General features: G+C 56.8%; 1 protein-coding gene across 2 annotated transcripts in view; it reads right to left on the minus strand.

Annotated features, from left to right (window-relative positions):
* Window positions 1–1240: 1240 nt before the first annotated feature.
* RCAN1 (regulator of calcineurin 1) overlaps window positions 1241–19985 on the minus strand; it is an 81598-nt gene continuing 62853 nt past the window's right edge. The window contains exons 1-4 of one of the 2 annotated variants that reach the window (XM_055126163.1): window positions 11858–12054; window positions 8014–8187; window positions 6777–6936; window positions 1241–2512 (exon numbers count right to left, since the gene is read on the minus strand). In XM_055126163.1, coding sequence (XP_054982138.1) covers window positions 2340–2512; window positions 6777–6936; window positions 8014–8187; window positions 11858–11944 — 594 coding nt within the window. In that variant the 5' untranslated portion in view covers window positions 11945–12054 and the 3' untranslated portion in view covers window positions 1241–2339. Of the gene's footprint in view, window positions 2513–6776; window positions 6937–8013; window positions 8188–11857; window positions 12055–19985 lie in introns of those variants that run through there. The other variant, XM_055126162.1, reaches the window with a different exon arrangement.

Below are 19985 nucleotides of genomic sequence, written 5' to 3' on the forward strand. Positions count from 1 at the left end.
CTCAGCTATTGTAAACTAGTGATAAATCGATTTCCAAAGCTGGAAGAGAAAAAGAGACTCATTTTTATTGGCTGGCATTCACAAAGAAGTCCTGGGTCCTGGTCCTGGTGTCCCGGCACGGGGCCTGGCACGGGGCTTTCACGGGACTCTCAGTGGGCTGCTGTCAGGGGGCTCCCTGTGTGGCTTCCTCTCCCGCAGCAAAGGAGACACCGGCTTCTGAAGGCGACTGTGTCTGCCGGATGATACAATATACCGTGAGGGAGGCTGACACCCCCCACCCCCACCCCGTCACCCCGCCACCCCTCTCCGCAAACCCCCAGCAGCCAATGACTGGGAAGTTCAAGGGTCCGGCGGCCACTGGGCCGGCAAGGCTCACAGAAATTAAACAGAGGCCTGGGAAGAGGCTCAAGGGGTAGCAAACACGCCTGGGTAGTCTGAGGCCCCAGGTTGGATCCCCCGCACTGTGTGCCTCTTCCCCTTTCCCCGCCTCCCCTCCCCCCTCCCCCCCCCAGACACTGGTATGCTGAGCGTGGAGCCTACACCCATGACCAAAAAAAAAAAAAAAGAGAGAGAAATAAATAAAATGACACTCGATGACTTTCCGTAAAGAGCATATCTTACCGATTTATTTATTATAGAATGCAGTTAAAAAAAATATTTTGAGGCTAGCCTCTCCAGTTTAAAAGCACTTGACTAGGAACACTTGAACAGCTACGCGACGGTCTCTCTACCCCACCCCCCCACACACACCCCCGCCAAGAACTGTAAACAGGGTTTTGAGAACATTCAAGCCAATCTCTTGAGAGGAACGATCCCTCCCCCCCCAACACAGCGTTTTCTTCTCCGAGAAAGGCGTCTCCCAAGCTCCCAAAGCATGCACGCGTTACTCGGCATGGACGGCTACTTCAGAAACAGCCAACTCCGCAACGGCGAGGTCAGGCGGGAAAGGGGGCACCCAGGTACCGGACAGACACAGGACAACTAGGAAAAGAATCACACACAGTGGGGGACCTAGTGTAACAGCGCCACCAGGGGTTAACGGGGAAAGGCACTGAGTCCTTCTTGTCACACCACCACACACCCACTTCCACGGGGATTCAAGTCCTGCAAATGGATGAACAACAATTTTTTTTTTTTTAAACAACGTCACACAACTCACAGGTAGGTTAGTACGTCTAACGCTATCCTCCTTCCCCTGCCCGACTTTTCCACCCCAAATGTACAAGACATGACTAGGCTATCCGGTTTTTTAATTTATTTACAAGTATATCTCGATGTTTGTAGCAGGGTATAAAAAAAAAAAAAGTTCACCTATCTCCACCAAGAACTTCCCCCACCCCCACCCCACCCCTCCCCGGGGGTGGGTGGGGGAATGATAACGGGATTGGCTATGACTCATATACTTCCATCGCCATGAAGCTAAGCCTGACGCGGGCAACTCCACTGGAATTTCGCACGACTGTGGGTTGGCAGTGATACAGTCCCGACTCTGGACTTGGTTTGACCAGGACCCTTCTATACAGGACATTTCAGTTCAACTGGGTTTTGTTTGTTTGTTTGTTTTGGCCAAAAAAAAAAAAAAAGCACACCGGACACGTTGCTGAGCGAGGACTGATCTCTGCCGGTGTTAGACCAGGCACGACTCCACCTGCGGGTGATGCTCCGTTTGGAGTCTGGCCAGGCCACCCGGCTTTGTCACTTTTTCCTTCCAAAGCTTCCCTAACCTCCCAGGAGACAGGGAACAACTGGTGCGACTCGAGAGGCCAACGAGGGTTAGTTCTGGAGAACCAGGACGTGCACAAATGTCAGGACGTGGGGGCCAGGGGTGGAGCACGAGACACGCGACAGCTTTCGGGGGGCACTGTCGCCGCGGTGCGGGACAGCCAGTGGCTTCATGGGGGTGGGGTGGGGCTGGGGAGGGGGCGGGGTGCCTTTCCCGGCCAGCAGAGAGCCCTGCCCTGCCCTGTCCCCGACGGGGGGAGGCTGGCCAAAGGCCACCGACTCGCTCCCGTCTCGACCCCGCCTGGGACAAACACGGAACCTACCGGGAAGGGACAAATACAGAAACAACGACCGCGGCCGAGGAGGGCTCTCGAGGCGTCCCCAAGTGTCTGCGTGCGGGCCCCCCCCCACAAATGCATGCGGGGGGCGGCCCCGGGAGGGGGGCTTCGCTCAGGAGCCGGGAGCCCGGGCCGGACGCCCAGCTTCCCATGGGCCGGGACACAGAGCCCAGCCGCTCCCCCGGGCCGCGGCCAATGCAGCCCCCGCCCACGCACGCCTGCGCGCAGTCCCGGGGGCCTCCCCGCCAAGGTGACTTTCGGAGCGCGGCTCTGCCCACTTCAGCTCAGGTGGATGGGCGCGTACTCCGGCCGCCGGGTCTGGATGATTTTGGGCTTGGGTCTCTTCATCCGGTCCATCTCGTCGTCTTCCTCGTTCTCCTGATCGCTCTCACACACGTGGACCACCACGCTGGGGGTGGTGTCGGTCGCGGCGTGCAATTCATACTTCTCCCCTGGGGAAAGAGAAAACAGGAGGGTGTGAGCGTGTGTGTGCGCACGCGTGTGTGCATGTGGGTGCGCGCCTGGGCATGTGTGTGCGTGTGCACATCTGCGTGTGTGTATGAATGTGTGTGCATTTGTGTCATATATGTGCGTATGTGTGCGGTGTGTGAATGTGTGTGCATGTTTGCCCATGTGTGAATGTGTGTGTGCATGTTTGCCCATGTGTGAATGTGTGTGCATGTACACATCTGCGTGTGTACGAATGTGTGTGCATTTGTGTCATTTATGTGCGTATGTGTGCGGTGTGTGAATGTGTGTGCATGTTTGCTCATGTGTGAATGTGTGTGCATGTACACATCTGCGTGTGTGTACGAATGTGTGTGCATTTGTGTCATTTATGTGCGTATGTGTGCGGTGTGTGAATGTGTGTGCATGTTTGCCCATGTGTGAATGTGTGTGCATGTACACATCTGCGTGTGTGTACAAATGTGTGTGCATTTGTGTCATATATGTGCATATGCGTGCGGTGTGTGAATGTATGTGCATGTTTGCCCATGTGTGAATGTGTGTGTGCATGTGTGCCCGTGTGTGAATGTGTGCTCGTGTGTGTGTGTGTGTGTGTGTGTGTGTGTGTGTGTGTGTGTGTGTGTGAACACAGGTCACATCACCAGAGGCCCAAAGGCCAAGGCTGAGAACAGGGAGCGTCCGCCCTGTCTGACTCCGGGGCAGAGCCGTGATTCTGCACCTCAGCAGCTGACCCAGGGGAAGCCGAGAGACATGGTGATCAACAATTCTTAGGGAATTTGTTAAAGAAAAAACATGAAAGCAAATCCATGCTATCTTATCGCCACTCACCTACCCTTCCTCCAGCTGCTAACTCTTCAGTCTGCCTGACTCACAGTCCTGCCCCTCAGTCTGCCCGGCACCTGTCTCCATCGCCCCCTCCGTGACCCATCCACCTGCCCGCCCGCCTACTTGCCAAACTCTTCATTCCCCCTGCCATCTCCTTCCTAGTGCCCCCCCCCCCCCCGAGCTAATTCATGAGCTCACTGGCCTCTCTCCTTCCTATCTGCGCTTTCAATCTACCGTCCCACGCGCCATCGATCCTTCCTCGCTACCGGTTTATGCATTTCATCGACGGACACACCTGCCGTGGGCCCTGCCTGTCTGTCTAGGGTCACCCCGCACAGCCGGCTCTGCGCAGTCCTGGTGCTCCGGGGTCGCGTGATAGGGAGGGAGGAAGATGGGAGGGAGACGAGGGGTCAGGCCACTGTTTCAATCCCAACCGGCTGCGCTACCCAGAGGATGCCGGCCGGGAAAAGGCGCTACAGGGTGAGGAAGAGCCTCCTGCTGAGGTTCCCCAGACACCCCAGGGGGTTGTGGGCTCAGCCAGCAGGCACAGGGGGCGTCTGGGTCCAGGTCACCAGCCCCAGGCTGGGCAGAGTCCAGTCTCCCTGCTCCGGCAGGCTAAGGTGCTGGCCTGGCTACTCAGGTGCCTGCAATACCTGCCTCCGTCTCCCCGTGCAAGGAGGAGTCAAAGACATGGTGGTCAGTGGCTGACCAGTATGCACTGCTCCCAGCTGAGTGCTCCCAGCTCTGAGGCACGGACCAATGTTCTCCTTGCTGCCTGCGGGAATCCATTCACTCCTGTTTGTTACCCAGGGCAGGAAGCCTGGGCAGCTGCCCGCCAAGTTCTGGGGGCACTCCCCAAGCAGGGCTGCCTGCCTTGATTTGTTTCGACGGGAGGGGAGGGAGGTGTCCCCAGAGCTGAAGGCCTGCCCACTCAGCCTCGAAGGCAGAGGCCACACAACCCGCCTCTTGGCGCACCACCAACAGCCAGGGTCCAGAAACTCCCAATTGAACCTCAACATGGATTAGCGCTCTACGGAGATGTCGCTGGAAACCAACCATTTACGATCTTAGAATTCCAGAAGCGCGTGGCCACGACCTCACACGATATCCAAAATGTCACTGTCACTGTCGTCCCATTGCTCATCAATTTGCTCGAGCGGGCACCAGTAACGTCTCCATTGTGAGACTTATTGTTACCGCTTTTGGCATATTGAATATGCCACGGGGAGCTTGCCTGGCTCTGCTGTACAGGCGGGATACTCTCTGAGAGGGGCGGAGGAATCGAACCTGGGTCAGCCACGTGCAAGGCAAACGCACTACCCACTGGGCTATCACTCCAGCCCATCCAAAATGAGCAATAGGAAATAAATGATCTAGCGTCTGTCCCTGGCAGGCAGGCTCGAATGGTGGTGGGAAAATTCGAGCAGAATATAATGCCCGAAAGTAGAGAGAGAGTATCGGGGAAATTGTCATAGAGGCAGGGGGAAGACCTGGATGGGGGTGGGGGGGGGGATAACGGGGACATTGGTGGTGGAACATGTGCTCTGGTGGAGAGATGGGTGTTCAATCATTGTATGGCTGTATCTCAAACATGAAAGCTTTGTAACTGTATCTCACAGTGATTCAATTTTAAAAAAGAGGGCTGGAGTGATACCACAGCGGGTAGGGCGTTTGCCTTGCACGCTGCTGACCGAGGTTCGATTCCCAGCATCCCATATGGTCCCCTGAGCACTGCCAGGAGGAATTCCTGAATGCATGAGCCAGGAGTCACCCCTGTGCATTGCCGGGTGTGACCCAAAAAGCTAAAAAAAAAGAAAGAAAAGAGAAGAAAGCGGTGGCCAGAGCAAGGGCACAGCGGGTAGGGAGCTTGCCTTGCACACGCGCTGCACCCCTTCCCCGGAGCCCCAACAGGAGGGATCCCTGAGTGCAGAGCCAGGAGTCAGCTCTGAGCACCAATGAGTGCGCCCCCCCTCCCCCAAAGCAACAGTAACAACAAAAGTGCCCGCATCTTCTCGGACACGGATGAGAGGATGAGACGGGTATCGCAGAATCGACTTTGGTCGCTTGTGAGTGATTTCTCCAGGAGTGAATTCTGGGGCACGGGCAGGAACCCTGGGTATCAACCAGGACCGCCTGCCTTGCACCCCCATCAGAGTTGGGGGGAGGGACCCCGGCGGCCCTGGCGGGCGTCCTGGCGGCAAACCTGCAAGGTCTTTTGGGCCAGGCCTTGACGGGTGCCGCAGGCTGGCTGGGACGCGGAGGAGGACCAGGTGCTTCGGCCGCGCCTCGGCTCAGCGCGCTAAGATGGGGGTCTTCCTGCGAGCTCACCCAGGAGCTGCGGCGTTTCCCTTCTCTGTGCCCACCCCCGCCCCCACCCCGGGCGCCCAGCACTCAGCCAGGAGCCGGCCCGAGGGGGCGCAGACCCCCTGCTGCGGCCGCTTCTCTCTGCCCTTCATGCCACCTGCCACCTCGTGTCCCACCTCCTGGCAGCAGCGGGGGAGGGGACCTTTCGAAACCCGATCTCCACCTCAAACTGCTGATGGTCCCAGGAAACCGGACCCCCGCCCCCGCCCGCGGGAGCTGCAGGTTCCACGGCAAGGAGAAAGGAGTTTCTTCCATTCATGCCACCCGCTCCAGGGCAGGGCAGGGGAGGGAGGCAGCGTCCAGCCTGCTCACCCCAAACCCTGCAGACACAGGAACCAGCAGCTGTTTTTGCAGCTTCCCAAAAGCCAGGCAGGGCTCTGGGGCCTGTTCCACACTGGCCACCCCATCACTTGCAACTCCGCCAGCTCGACCTGAAGTCTCAGACTAGCACACCTACTCCTGGGGGGAGGGGCTGGGACCTCTTCTGGGGAATGGGCACCTCACTACTCAGAATCTTTTTGCTCATTTGTTTGTTTTCTGTTTTGGTGTTGGGGCCACATCTGGCGGTGCTCGGGCTTTACTCCTGAGCTCTGTGCTCAGGGGTCACTCCTGGCAGGGCTCAGGGGACCCTGTGGGATGCCAGAGATCACACTCCGCAAGGCAAGTGTCCTCCCTGCTGTTCCATCTCTCCATCCCCTCCCGCCCCCCCCCCCGCCTTTCCCCACTACCATTCCTGCTTCTCCCTCCGTGGAGGGGCATCAGGACCACCCGTCTCGAGGCGCGGGAGGTCAATTTCCCTTTCCCTGGTCCCCAGTGGTGCCCACTGGCAGGGACAGGCTGGGGTCAGGGTGGGGGGCTAGGTCTGAGGCTGACAAGGTCACGGTATTCCTTACCGGGGCCCCCAGCACAAGGCGGCTGGAGCAGAGGAAGAAAAGGAAAAACACTGACAGCTCCCCCCCGCTCCAGTAAGCCCCCCAATCCCCCGCAGGAGACTGGAGATGTGGCCACCATCCCTCTGCCCCCACCCCTGCCCCCCCCACGCCCCCAGCCCACTCTTACCTGGCCCCAGCTTGGAGATAGCATATAAAAGATCATAATTTATGACGGGAGTCGCGTCTTCCACTTGCTTCCAGCCAACCGGAGGCGAGGCCGGCGGGGAGATGAGGAACTGCTTGTCTGGGTTGGGGGGCGCCAGGTGCGCGCTGCCTATGTGCAGGGTCTGGGGAGAGAAGCAGGCACCCGCCCAGGTGAGCAGGCGCGGGACCAGCGGAAGCCGCGGGACGGCGCGGGGAGCGGTGGCGAGCGCCCCCTCCTGGCCCCGGGCGGCACGGCCGGGGGTCCAGGGGAGAAAAACCTCAGCATCTCTCCCTCCTCTCCTAGAGCTCCAAGGAAAACTCTGCAAGGTGCTGCGGCACTGCCCAGATGGTCTTTGTTTTTTTTTTTTTTAAACCACTCCCGACCACCCAGGAAAGATCTAGGGCCCCCACCCAGTGGTATTTCTGGGGTCCGTCTGTAGGGGCCAGTCAAGAGCCAAATGCGATGATGTGGGGGCCAGAGCCAGTACAGTGAATTAGGCGTCAGCCTGGCACACGGCTGACCCAAGTTTGGTCCCTGGGGTCCCGCAAAGGCTGACCCTTGAGCACAGAGCCAAAAATAAGCCATGAGCACCACTGGGTGTGGCCTGAGCACCCTCTGCCCCCACTCACCCCCCAAAAAAGAAGAAAAACTGGGTGCACAGAGGAAGGGAAGATGCTGCAATCTCAAGGACTCTTTCCATTTTTATCTTCTGGGCCACACTCCGCGATGCTCAGGGCTTACTCCTGGAACAGCACTCAGGGGTCACTCCTGGTGGGGCTCGGGGACCATTTGGGGTGCCAGGGATCGAACCCGGGTCGGTAGTGTGCAAGGTAAGCGGCCCCTTTTAAGGACGCTTGTGGGAGGAGTTGGCCACCAGGGGGCAGTGCAGCCTGGCGCCCATGGACACGGCAGGGTTCCCAGTGCTCGGGCTCTTCCAGGGTGTGCTCAGGGAACAATGTGGTGTAGGACTAGACCCCGATGGGGCATGCACTATGCGCCCTGACCACTGCACTACCTCCCGGGTCCCCCTGGTGACTTCTGAGGACAGGAGCCGTGAGGAAAGTCTGTGTGAATCCGCCTGCTCTCAAGACAGGCGCTAGGCGTGCCAGCCAGGCGGGACCTACTCTTGTCCCGCTACTTGTTTTTTCTAAAAAAGAAAAGAAAAGTTTTTTAAGGGTGGAAAAATTTCCAAGGTCCAGTGAATGAGTTCAACTCTCACCTGAGCAAAATACAACTTCATCTCCTTCCCCAGAAACTCTGTCTTGTGCAGCTGGAGCCTGGCGTCCGCGGCCGACAGGGGGTTGCTGAAGTTGATGCGGACTCGCTTGAAGCTCTTAAAATACTGAAAGGTGATGTCCTTGTCATAGGTCCGAAAGAGGGATTCGAACTTGGCCTGGAGAAAGAGAAAAGGGTTAGAGCCAGCCTGGGATGGGTGACCATCGCATTGCCGTAGGGGGGTGCGGATGGAGATGGGGAAATGACATGTCAATTGCTTCTGGAATGCCTGGGCCTGGCTTGCTTCCCACCCATCTGGCGCCCAGTCCTGGGGGCTGGGTTACAGGGACACTGGACTGGAGGGTAAGGGTGCTGGGCCCAGCCCCGCCCACCACGGATCACGTCCCGCCCACTACAGCTCACACACCACACCCAACGCCCACTATGGATCATGCCCCGCCCACCAACGATCATATGCCACGCCCACCATACATCACACCCCGCCCACTATGCTTCTATGCCACGCCCCCACAGGTCATATGCCACGTCCACCAGGGATTACGCCCCGCCCGCTACTGTGAGGGGGCGGGTCTTTAGCATTCAGACTGGAGTGTGTGTGTGTGTGTGTGTGTGTGTGTGTGTGTGTGTGTGTGTGTGTGTGCGCGCGCGCGCGCGCGCGCGCGCGTGCTGTGGGGGAGCCTCAGGACTGCAGAGGAGCAGGCTGACCCTGGACCCTCCCAGAAACCTTCTCTCTAAAGCTGGAGAGCATTTCCCCGGTAGCCATAAGGTGCCCCCATCGGCCCTGCGCCCCACAACTGCCATGTTCTGTGACCTCCACCAGGTTAGGGGACCCCAGATCACTGCTCAGATGAGACGGGGGCCCATGCACGTCCCCCCACTCTTTCGTTTTCATGAGGGGGGAGGTGGTTTGGGGCTACACCCCAGGATGCTGGGTGGTACTTACAGCTCGGTGCTTGTTGGGGGGTGAGAGGGGGGGTCACTCCCAGCAGAGCTGGGGGCGGGGCTGATGTGGTGGGGATGGGACCTCCCTCGGGCATGCTCCAGGCAAGCACCTTAACCCCTGGACTATCTCTGGCTCCTCTTTCTTGAGCTTAAGAGCTCCCTGGTAGGACAAATGGACATTTTAGGTCATTTTTTTCTTTTTAGATCACACCTGACAATGCTCCGGGATTACTCCTGGCTCTGCACTCAGGAATTACTCCTGGCAGTGCTCAGGGGATCATATGGGATGCTGGGAATCAAACCCGGGTTGGCCGTGTGCAAGGCAAACGCCCTTCCCACTGTACTATTGGTCCGGCCCCATTTTAGGACATTTTAATGGGAATGAAAGACAAATGAGGTTAATAAAAGCCACCTGTTTCTTAATGTAAAGGAAGTGGTTCTTAAACAAACACCCAAAATCGTTTTCTCACTGTTCACTTTAAAAAAAAAAATCATTTCTGCATTTGGGCCCCACCCTTCGGTGCTCAGGGCCTGTTCCTGGCTCGGCACGTCAGTCTCTCCAGGTGTGCCAGGGGGAACTCGGGCGGGTGCCAGGGGCTGGGCCTGGGGCAGCACCTTAGCCCGGCTCTGGGCTGAAACCTGGATGCAGGGTGCGTAGGACCGAGAAGGGGGGAGGGTGCAGGTTCGAGCGGGGTACAGAGAACTGGGGCCGGGGGTGGGTGGGCATTGCGATCCCCTTGGGACCCGGGGCACAGGGCTCTGACGGGCCATCAGAGCCTGGAGGGACGGGCGCTGGCTGGGGCCTTCAGGGGACAGCCTGTCTGGTCCTTCTCCCTGGAGGGCAGGAGACAGAAACCAGGGGAAAGCGGAGAGGTGGGCTGGGCAGGGGACTGAGGTGGAGGAGGAGGAAAAGGAGGCAGATAGCCCAGGAAATACAGCTGCGGGGGGGTAGGAGGGGCCCCCAGGAAAAAGGTGGGCATGGGGAGCAGGAGTCTGTCCTTAGGACCGGGGCTGGGGTGGGGGAGGTGGGCTGGACATGGAGCAGGTGGCAAGCAAAGCCGCATGGACACTCCTCGGGGGCGGTCCCTGGTGGGGGTGCACACAAGCTGTTTCCCCCCTGAGACCTGGCCAGCGGCCCTGCTGCCCTGCCCCATGTCCAGCGAGGCTGTGTTTCTGGCAGCCGGGGAGGCCGGCGTGGATCTGGAATTTCACATGACCTCACCCACAGGCACGGGGGTGAGCCACCATCCCCAGGCATGATTCAGACCCGAGGGGCGATGACTTGAACGCATATTTTTAGACCGCCAAGTCGGCCCCGGCTGCGGAACACGAGAGAGAGCACACGCTAGCTAGCTGCTGGCCCCCAGCCCCACCCCCTCACACCCCCACCCTGCCCTCCACCGCCCGGCCCCTGTGAGCCCTCACTGCTGTCCTCACAAAACTGGCGTGGCAGCTTGAGGGGATGAGAGAAGTTGCGCATCTGCACACACAGGAGGCGCCTGGGAAGCAGGAAGCCAGTGTAGACTCCCATGCGCTGGGATCCGCGCTGGGATCCGGCTCCAAACACCTGCCCACCTGCCGTGCCTTGAGGACTGGCCACAATCAGGATGGAACTGGACTTTCTTTCTCTCTCTCTCTCTTTTTCTTTCTTTCTTTCTTTCTTTCTTTCTTTCTTTCTTTCTTTCTTTCTTTCTTTCTTTCTTTCTTTCTTTCTTTCTTTCTTTCTTTCTTTCTCTTTCCTTCTTTCTTTTTCTTTCTTTCTTTCCTTCTTTCCTCTCTTTCTCTCTTCCTTTTTTCTTTATTTCTTTCTTTTTCTTTCTTTCTTACTTTCTTTCTTTCTTTCTTTCCTTCTTTCCTTTCTCTTTCTCTCTCTTCCTTCCTTTCTTTTTTTCCTTTCTCTTTCTTTCTTTCTTTCTTTCTTTCTTTCTTTCTTTCTTTCTTTCTTTCTTTCTTCTTCTTTCCTTCTCTCTTTCTTTCTTTCTCTCTTTCTTTCTTTCTTTCTTTCTTCTTCTTTCCTTCTCTCTTTCTTTCTTCCTTCCTTCCTTCCTTCCTTCCTTCCTTCCTTCCTTCCTTCCTTTCTTTCTTTCTTTCTTTCTTTCTTTCTTTCTTTCTTTCTCTCTCTCTCTCTCTCTCTCTCTCTCTCTCTCTCTCTCTTTTTTAGGATAGGCACCATGTGTAACAGGGCTTTGTGTAGAAAAGCAGATACTGACCGTGGTCACCTGCCACCCCCCACCAAACAGAACACCCAGGACCAGCCTCATGGTCCCCATGGTAGGGTCCAACCGAAGATGCTCCCCCACCTCCACCGAACACCGAACATGAGAGCATCAGGGACAGCTGCCTGCCGGGAGCCACCTCTCTCCCCTCCTGTGACTGGCTGTGGTGCCTCTGTTCTCTGGAGGCCAGCCCTGGCCTCTCACCTCCCTGAGCCCTCTCACGAGCATCCACTGCCCCAGCCCAGCCACCGTCTCTGGGACATCAGCATGAAGGTCCCATTGCTGCCCAGAAGCACCTCCCTCCAAACCCAAAGGGCTGCCCGTGGCTAAGAATGAAAACCACACGACGATGGTGCCCAGACTTGGACCGGGGACCTGGAGATGTTCCATGCCCGCTCCCCTCCCCGAAGTTTTCAAACTCCCTTGACCAGGCGTCCCTGGGGTGGGGGATGGGCTTTCCGAGGCTCAAAGAGTCGGGGTTGGGGGGCTTTCATCCCCGCCCCACAAGACAGCCACAGGCCCCCAACATATTTCAGACCATCACCACCCCCGTGCACTCTGCACACACGCGCGCGCGCACACACACACGTACCCCTCGTTCCACGCAATGTTTGGAACACTGGAGAATAAAAAACAAACCAGAACACCGCCTTCGCTGAGAAGCCTTACCCTGGTTTCACTCTCGCTGAAGATGTCACTGTTTGCCACCCCGGCAATCAGGGAGCTAAAACTGTAGTTAAAGTTTCTAAAGTGCATCTCGCTTTCCTAACAGGCAAGCCCGAGCAAGCGAGCGAGCGAGCAAGAGAGAGAGCGAGAGAGCCCGAGCCCCGCGGGCTGAGGGCGAGGAGAGAGTCCCAGAGGCTTGTCCGGGTTCCCTCCCCAGAACGCGGGTTTATAAAGCACGGAGGCCCGGCCCCTCCGGCAGCAGGGGTGGGGGGTGGGGGGGAATAAAGGCCCGGCTTTCAGGGCATCCTGTTTGGACAGCAAATTCCTGAGTCAAAGCTCCGCATGCTTGCAGACGGGGGACAGTGTCAGTTTCTACTGGAAAGAGGTGACGTCAACACCTTAGTCATTTTCCCTATGCTAATTAACCCCGCTCAGGCGGGATGGAAAAAAACGGCCGAGCGGCTTTTGCTTCGCAGCTGCTTTATCAAAACTCTTGGAGCATAGTTTCCACTGGAAGTAATTCCATTCAGCCACCCAGACACCACGCTCCCCGCCGAAGGGGACAGGGGCGCCCTGGACAAGAAGGGAAACGTCTGAGAAAAAAAAAAAAAAAGGACCAAGGTCGGCCTCCAGGGTAAACAGTCATTAGGCTCCAGGAGGGACTGCAGAGCTTTGGGAAACTGGGACCCCCAACTGGGTGGGGGGTTGGGGTGGTGGGGGACTGTCTGACCCCCGTGATTTCCTGAAAGCCTCAACCAGAGCTTCTCACTGGGATGTGTGTGTGTGTGTGTGTGTGTGTGTGTGTGTGTGTGTGTGTTGGGGGGCGGGGTGGGGTGGGCCGAGAGAACATGTTGAAATCTTGCTTGGTCAATGAACTCTGTTTTTAAGAGGGGGTGGGGTGGGAATTCACTTTGAAACATGGCCTCCCCGTGCCGCCCCGCAGTGGACTTTTATGAGGTGAATGTCCCAATCCACAGTGGCATGATGGCAGAGACCCTGCAGGAGGCATCTGGTTTTCACTGCAAAAAAAACAAAAAAACAAAAAAACAAATCTCCTTGTGACTTGAACATCAGGCACCACAGCCTTTGATCGACAGCTACGGAACTTAGAAATTGATACCCAAAAAACACCGTGGAGGAAAGAAGCCAAGAGGTGCCAAGGCACAGGTTGAAATACGTCTTCCTTCCCTCCAGCCCCCAACCTTCTTTTCTATTTATTTTGGGGGGGTGGGGAGGAGGGGACTGGAGCGATAGCACAGTGGGTAGGGCATTTGCCTTGCATGCGAACAACCGGGGTTCGATTCCTCCATTCATCTCAGAGAGCCTGGCAAGCTACCGAGAGTATCCCGCCCACACGGCAGAGCCTGGCAAGCTACCCGTTGCATATTTGATATGCCAAAAACAGTAACAATAAGTCTCACAATGGAGACGTTACTGGTGCCCACTCGAGCAAATCAATGAATAGTGGGAGGACAGTGGACTGTGCTACAGTGCTTCTTTTTTTTGGGGGGGGGGTTCACATCTGGCAATGCACAGGACTCATGCACTCAGGAATTACTCCTGGCGGTGCTCGGGGGACCATATGGGATGCTGGGAATCGAAGCCAGGTCGGCTGCGTGCAAGGCAAACGCCCTACCCATTGTACTATCACTTCAGTCCTCTGTTTATTTTTTTTAGAATCTGGAACAGGAGATGAAATGGAAAACGAAGTTGAAGAAGTTGGTTCAGAGACGGAGATGTCAGTACACGGCACGGGCCAGCTCCAGGAGAGGTTGCGCCCTGGAACGGCCGAGCACTTGGCCACAAGTCCCTGCGGTGGCGGGCGGGGTCCTTCCCACTGTCACCACCATCCCCATCATCACCTGAAAGCACTTTAAAAGGGGAAGCCTCGGTTTTCCCTAGCCGGCTCAACATCCCACACGGTAAACAAGCCTGCAGATTCCTGGGCTTTTTCTGAGAATGGAAAGTTAACAATTTCCCAGGAGCCTGGATCCGGCCCCACACCCCCGGCTCCCAGGACGCCTGGAGACTCCCAGGCAAAGCCCAGGAAAACGGTCTAAAGGGCCCCGAGTCAGCCCGCCCTGCGAGATCCTGGCATTCTCTGTCCCGTTCTGGGCACTTACGAAGCGGCACAGGGACCGTTCTCTAGTGGAAACCCCCGCACAGAGAGCCGCGGTGCACCTGGCCCTGCGCTGAGTTCCTCCCCGCGGGGCCTGTCTGCTCCTTGGGCTCTCCAATAAGCCTTTTCTGTGTCCAACTCTGCGCCTGAGCACCATCGTTACTCGATTATTTTCATTCTTGAACGTGCTGAGGACTCTGGGAGCCGTGGACCAATGCAGAGTTGGGTAGAAAAGCATTGCTGGGCACGGGCACGCAGTTTATTTTATTTTTTACAGGGCTGGAGCAATACAACAGCGGGGAAGGCGTTTGCCTTGCACACGGCGGACCGAGGTTTGATCCCCAGCATCCAATACGGTCCCCTGAGCACTGCCAGGAGTAATTACTGAGTGCAGAGCCAGGAGTAACCCCTGAGCATCGCTGGGTGTGACCCAAAGAGCAAATATACATATATATATATATATATATATACATACATATGTATATATATATATTATTTGGGGGCACTCAGTACTTATTCACTATATAAACGAATGTGTGAGAGAAGCGTGATTAGGGTGGTTAAAGTAGTTCTAAAATACTTTCCAGGGTCTTCAGATAAGCTGGGCAAGTTGGATGACTTTATTCCTTTTTGAAGTGTCAAAAGAGTAACAGCTGTAATTTATTAAAAAAAAAAGTATTATACCTTAGTGTCTGAAATAGTGCAGTAAATCTGAATTCGGTACTATATATATATGCATACATAGATATTCCGTGGGATAGAAAAATACTTACTCATAGCCCTGTCATTGGTGATGACACCAGGATATCTAACGTTGACGGGGCACGGTTTAAAGGATGCCTTCAACCCCTCCCAACTCTAAGGGGGGGGGTCCTACACTTAAAAAGTGTCCTTCAAAGGATGACTCACACTAGACAATCATAAAAAGAACACAGGCGGAACTGGAGCGACAGCACAGGGGGGAGGGCGCTCGCCTTGTACGTGACCTACAGCGGGTTCCACCCCTGGCATCCCTACAGTCCGCCGAGCACCACCAGGCGTGAGTGCTGAGTGCAGAGCCTGGAGTCAGCCCCGAGCATCACCCAGTGTCCTTCCCGCACACCACAGCATCCCCTGAGCTCAGCTGGGCCGGAGGAGGTGGTGTGTGTGTGTGTGTGTGTGTGTGTAGGGGGTGTGTGTGACTGCTGCCAGCACTGAGGTGGCAGAGGTGGCCAAAAGGGAGAAGCAGAATATTGAGGGGCCCTCATCCCCTCCATACTTCACTTTCCGTCTTCTAAGAGACTGGCTGAGGAGCCGGGAGCCTGGGGCGGGGTCAGTCTCTGTACCCAGGGGGGTACCGCTGTTTCAAATGTCTTTCCTCTGCTCACCCTGCAGTTCTGGGGAAGAAGCCCCCCACCCACAAAAGGGGTGTTAGAAGGTCTGTGATGCTGCAGAGGGGAGCCGGAGGGGCGCCAGGGGAAAACAAACAAGCAAACAAACAAAAGAGCTCCTGCAGTGGGTCCTTTTAAACAGGACCCAGGGCTGGAATGGTGGCACAGCGGGGAGGGCGTTGGCCTTGCACGCAGCCGACCCGAGTTCGATTCCCAGCAGCTCATCCCCGAGCACCGCCAGGAATAATTCCTGAGCACAGAGCAGGAGTAACCCCTGTGCATCGCCGGGTGTGGCCCAAAAAGAAAAAGAGGGGGCTGGAGCGATAGCACAGCAGGGAGGGCGTTTGCCTTGCATGCGGCCGACCTGGGTTCGATCCCCAGCATCCAATAGGGTTCCCTGGGCACCGCCAGGGGTAATTCCTGAGTGCAGAGCCAGAAGTAACCCCTGAGCATTGCTGGGTGTGATCCAACAAGCAAATAAAATAAAATAAAATAAAAATTAAAAAATTAAGATGATTAAAAAAAAAAACAAAAAGAAAAAGAAAAAAATAGTCCGTCAAACAGGTAAGGCAGGGGGTGGCACTGGACGGGACAGGGGGCAGCCTGACGGGGGCAGAGAAAGCGCTTCCGTGTCAGTTCTGAGGGGTGGGGCAGACCAGGCAGAAGGCGCCTGCCTCGCGTGTGGCAGACCCAGGCTTGACGCCACTGTCCCAGCTGGACCCCCGGCCCTGCCAGAAGTGACCCCCTGAGCACACAGCCAGGGGTAAGTCTTGAGCACTGTGGGGTAGGACCCCCCAAACCCAAACAACAATGATAACAGTAACGGGAGGGTAGGTGGCTGGCGGGGGTGGGGGAAGAGGAGATCAAAGGACGCCCCCAGACCCCAGCTAGGCAGCCCGTCTCTTCGCCTACCTCACCTCACCAGAGAGGGTCACCCCTGCACAGGGCACCATGGCCAGAGGTTAAGGGAGGTCAAGGGGCCCAGAAGCCACCAGGGCACTCGTGGCCACGGCAGAGCAGTAGCCCCAGCAAGGGGACGCAGGGGACAGGGGTCCGGCTGCAGATTCCAGCCCAGGAGCATGGACAGAGAAGGGCGCAGAGTCAAGCCCAGGCCACTGGACACTGAGGGGGAGGAGACGGTGCAGACCAGGCTGTCATGATCAGGCGTCGGGGGACAGGGCGAGTGACACCATCCATGGGTGAGAAAGGAGAGGCCTGGCCCTCGGGGAAGCACCCGGACCCGCTCCTTAAACTGGGCAATAACCGTCACTCCTGCAGCATCTGGGTTTCCTCTGCCCATCCCCCCTCACCGCCTCGAGGAGGGGCTCAGGAATCAACTCCACCTTCGAGGCAGCACTGTAGTACTGTCGTCCCCTTGCTCATCGATTTCTCGAGCGGGCACCAGTCACGTCTCCATGGTGAGACTTGTTGTTACTGTTTTTGGCATATCGAATACGCCCCGGGGAGCTTGCCAGGCTCTGCTGTGCAGGCAGGATACTCTCGGCAGCTTGCCGGGCTCTCCAAGAGGGGCGGAGGACTCGAACCCGGGTCAGCCGCGTGCAAGGCAAACGCCCTACCCGCTGTGCGGTCGCTCTGACCCATCTTTGAAGTCACAAGGCCAAAGCACCCACCTTTGAAGTCACAAGGCCAAAGCACCGACTCTGACCCCAAGAGCGGTATCCCGCAGTGCGAAGAGATGAATCAAAGCGAGTGTTGCACAAAACCACCACTGCTACAGTTTCTGGGAAGCAAAGCAGGTCCTGCTTGCAAGTGCCGGGGAGGCGTGTGGGACTGGGATGAGGGTTCCTGTCTGCCCGCTGGAGGTGAGAGCTTTAGAGGAGGAGGGGAGAGGAGGGTAGGGGGAGGGGGTGGGGATGGTGCCGGTGTGTTGCCCTAGAACCCGCGGAAAGCATCCCGCCCACCCATGCCTGACATGCACCCAGCTGGCGCTTTAGCGGGTTCTCAGCGGTAAGACCAGCCGACCCTGGTCCCAGGGCACCGGCCAGTCTCTCGCCACCTCCTCAGCTGGGGTTGGCTTCCTCGGGCTCCAAGCCAGGAGACGTGTTTTCATTAAGGAGTTTCTATTTCGGGGGAGGAAAAAGCTGAGGTTCCAGTGGAATTCCATCAGTCCCATTACGGCATTCCTCGGGCCGCGTTGGGGTGACCTCAGCGCGCCCAGTATCCAGGCGGCCAGGGATAAGGACTGTCCGTCCATCCCTAGGATAAGTTACCATGAAAGTGTGTGTGTGTGTGTGTGTGAGAGAGAGAGAGAGAGAGAGAGGAAAGCACATACACACACAACACACACACTCACACACTCACTCATTCACTCACTCATTCACTCACTCACTCACTCACTCACTCTTATCTAATTTCCCAGCCTACAAGGATTTAGTGAGGCTGGAGAGATGGCACAGCAGGTAGGGTGTTCACCTTTCACTCGGCTGACCCGTGTTTGATTCCTCCGCTCCTCTCGGAGAGCCCGGCAAGCTACCGAGAGTATCCCGCCCACACGGCAGAGCCTGGCAAGCTACCCGTGCATATTGGATATGCCAAAGACAGTAACAGTAAGTCTCACAATGAGAAACGTTACTGTGCCTGCTCGAACAAATTGATGAGCAACGGGATGACAGTGACAGTGACAGTGATGAGGATTTAGTAATTGAGGACTGTTCATATAGAATAATCCAGCTTTGGGGTGCAGATGGAGCATTCTGACCCAGAGCGTCTGAGAAACGGTGAGGGTGTGTCAGTTGTGTTTCTGTCTCCTCTAGAACGCTGATAACATATAACACGGCTTGGGCGGGCAGGATCTACCCTTGTCTTTCGCTTGCAAATTTCACACTGGTTTCTGTTCCAATGACCTGTGCCCGTAGCTGGCTGGCCAGGGGTGTCTGGCGTTGGCTCTCGTGCCTGCGTCCCCAGTTCCAGTTCCTTTAGCTGGGTGACCAGGACCCCGTGGCCAACCGCCTTTCCTACTGCCTCAGAGGTGATGGGAAAGGTCAGCATGAGGCTCCAAGCCTGGGGAACCTTGGAAGCCGCAATACCAACAGGCCCCATCGTGACCTATGCCTTTTTGCTTCTATACACTATACACTGTAGAAATTTAATTGCACCAGAGTGTGTAATGCCCACAACAGGAAATTTCCCAATGCTGAGCCCGCTGACATCCTCTCGTGTCTCTCCAAAGGATGTCAGTGACTTGCATTATTCTTTACAAGGAAAACGAAGACTAATTTTTAATGGGGAGTGGCTACACCCAGCAGTGCTTGGGGGTTACTCCTGGCTCTGACTTGGGGGACCATGTGGGGTGTCAGAGCTGGAACCCAGTCTGCCGTATGCGAGGCAAACCGCTTACCTCCCCCGATTCTATCTCTCTGGCCCCCAAATGCAGACTTTCAGTGAGCATCCATCCATCTATCCCCCCATCCATCAGCCCATCCATTCATTCACGTGTCATCCACTCATCACCTAATTCATCCATTGTGCATCATCTGCCCCCTTCGCCCTCCATCCGTCCACCCAGCCACCTGCCCACTCTCCTTCCATCCACTGCATCTACCCTCTGTCCACCCACCCCTCGTCCCCCAGCCCCCCGCCATCCATCCCCCTGAGCTTGCTTCCATCCATTCCTTCTTTCAGCCCAGCACTTTGCTAAGTACTGGAGGTTCAAGGGGAACAAGATAAGCAACAATCACTGCCCTCACCGAGTCCCTGTTCAGGATGGGGAAAAAAGAAAGAAGAATAGGAGCTGTGTGTGTGTGTGTGTGTGTGTGTGTGTGTGTGTGTGTGTGTGTGTATCCTGTTCCACTTGCAGTTTTGCTCGTGGCTAGTGCCGGCAGCGAGGCAGAGTGAAGGGGTAGCAGCAGTTGGGGAGGGGAGATGCTGAGAGCCTTGGAAAGGGGGGGAGGGGGTAAGGTGCTGGCGAATAGGAGGTACAGAGCTGCCTGCCAGAGGCAGAGCGAGGCAGGACAGAGGAAGGCAAGGCAGGGAGAGGCCTCCAGCTACCGTTCTCACAGCGCTTGTACATTCAGAACAGAACGAAGGGGCAGGGGGAGGAAGCAAGCTGTCTAGTGAGGCATGGACTGTCCACGAAGGCCCCTCTACCTCCCCCGACTCCCCTCTCTGCCACTCTCCTCCACCCCCCAGCCAGCACCTCCCCGTCTCCTCCCAGCCTGCCAAACTCCTATTCATCCTTAAAAACCCACCCTTCCAAACCAGGTCTGCTCCCCGCCTGGCCAAACCCACTCTCTCTCCTAATCCCACTTGGGGGTCTCTCCCTGGTCTTCCCCGCAACCTCCCTGGGGCACGAGGGTATGAGGCTCCGTTGGCAGTGCCCTGGAGAGACGGGTGGAAGTCGAAATGCAGGGGTGGTGCCAGGGAAGGGGCGAGGCGGGCACAGAGGCAAGGCTCACCGGGTCCCACGGGCCCCCGGACACTGGTGCTCCCAATGTGGGGGTCACCCTGGTAGTCAGCCTGACCAAAACCCAACGTGCCATCCGTCTGGGGCTGGGACAGGGCGCATGCGCAGGCAGAGAACTCTGACGCACAGGTGCCAATCACACGCCCAGGGGTGCTTTCTCTGCCCCCGTGCGCCGTGGGGGCTCCCGGCTTTCCCATCAACTCCGTGGGCCCCCTGGAC

The sequence above is a fragment of the Sorex araneus genome, chromosome 2 (genome assembly GCF_027595985.1).
Source record: "Sorex araneus isolate mSorAra2 chromosome 2, mSorAra2.pri, whole genome shotgun sequence".
Taxonomy (NCBI): Eukaryota; Metazoa; Chordata; class Mammalia; order Eulipotyphla; family Soricidae; genus Sorex; species Sorex araneus.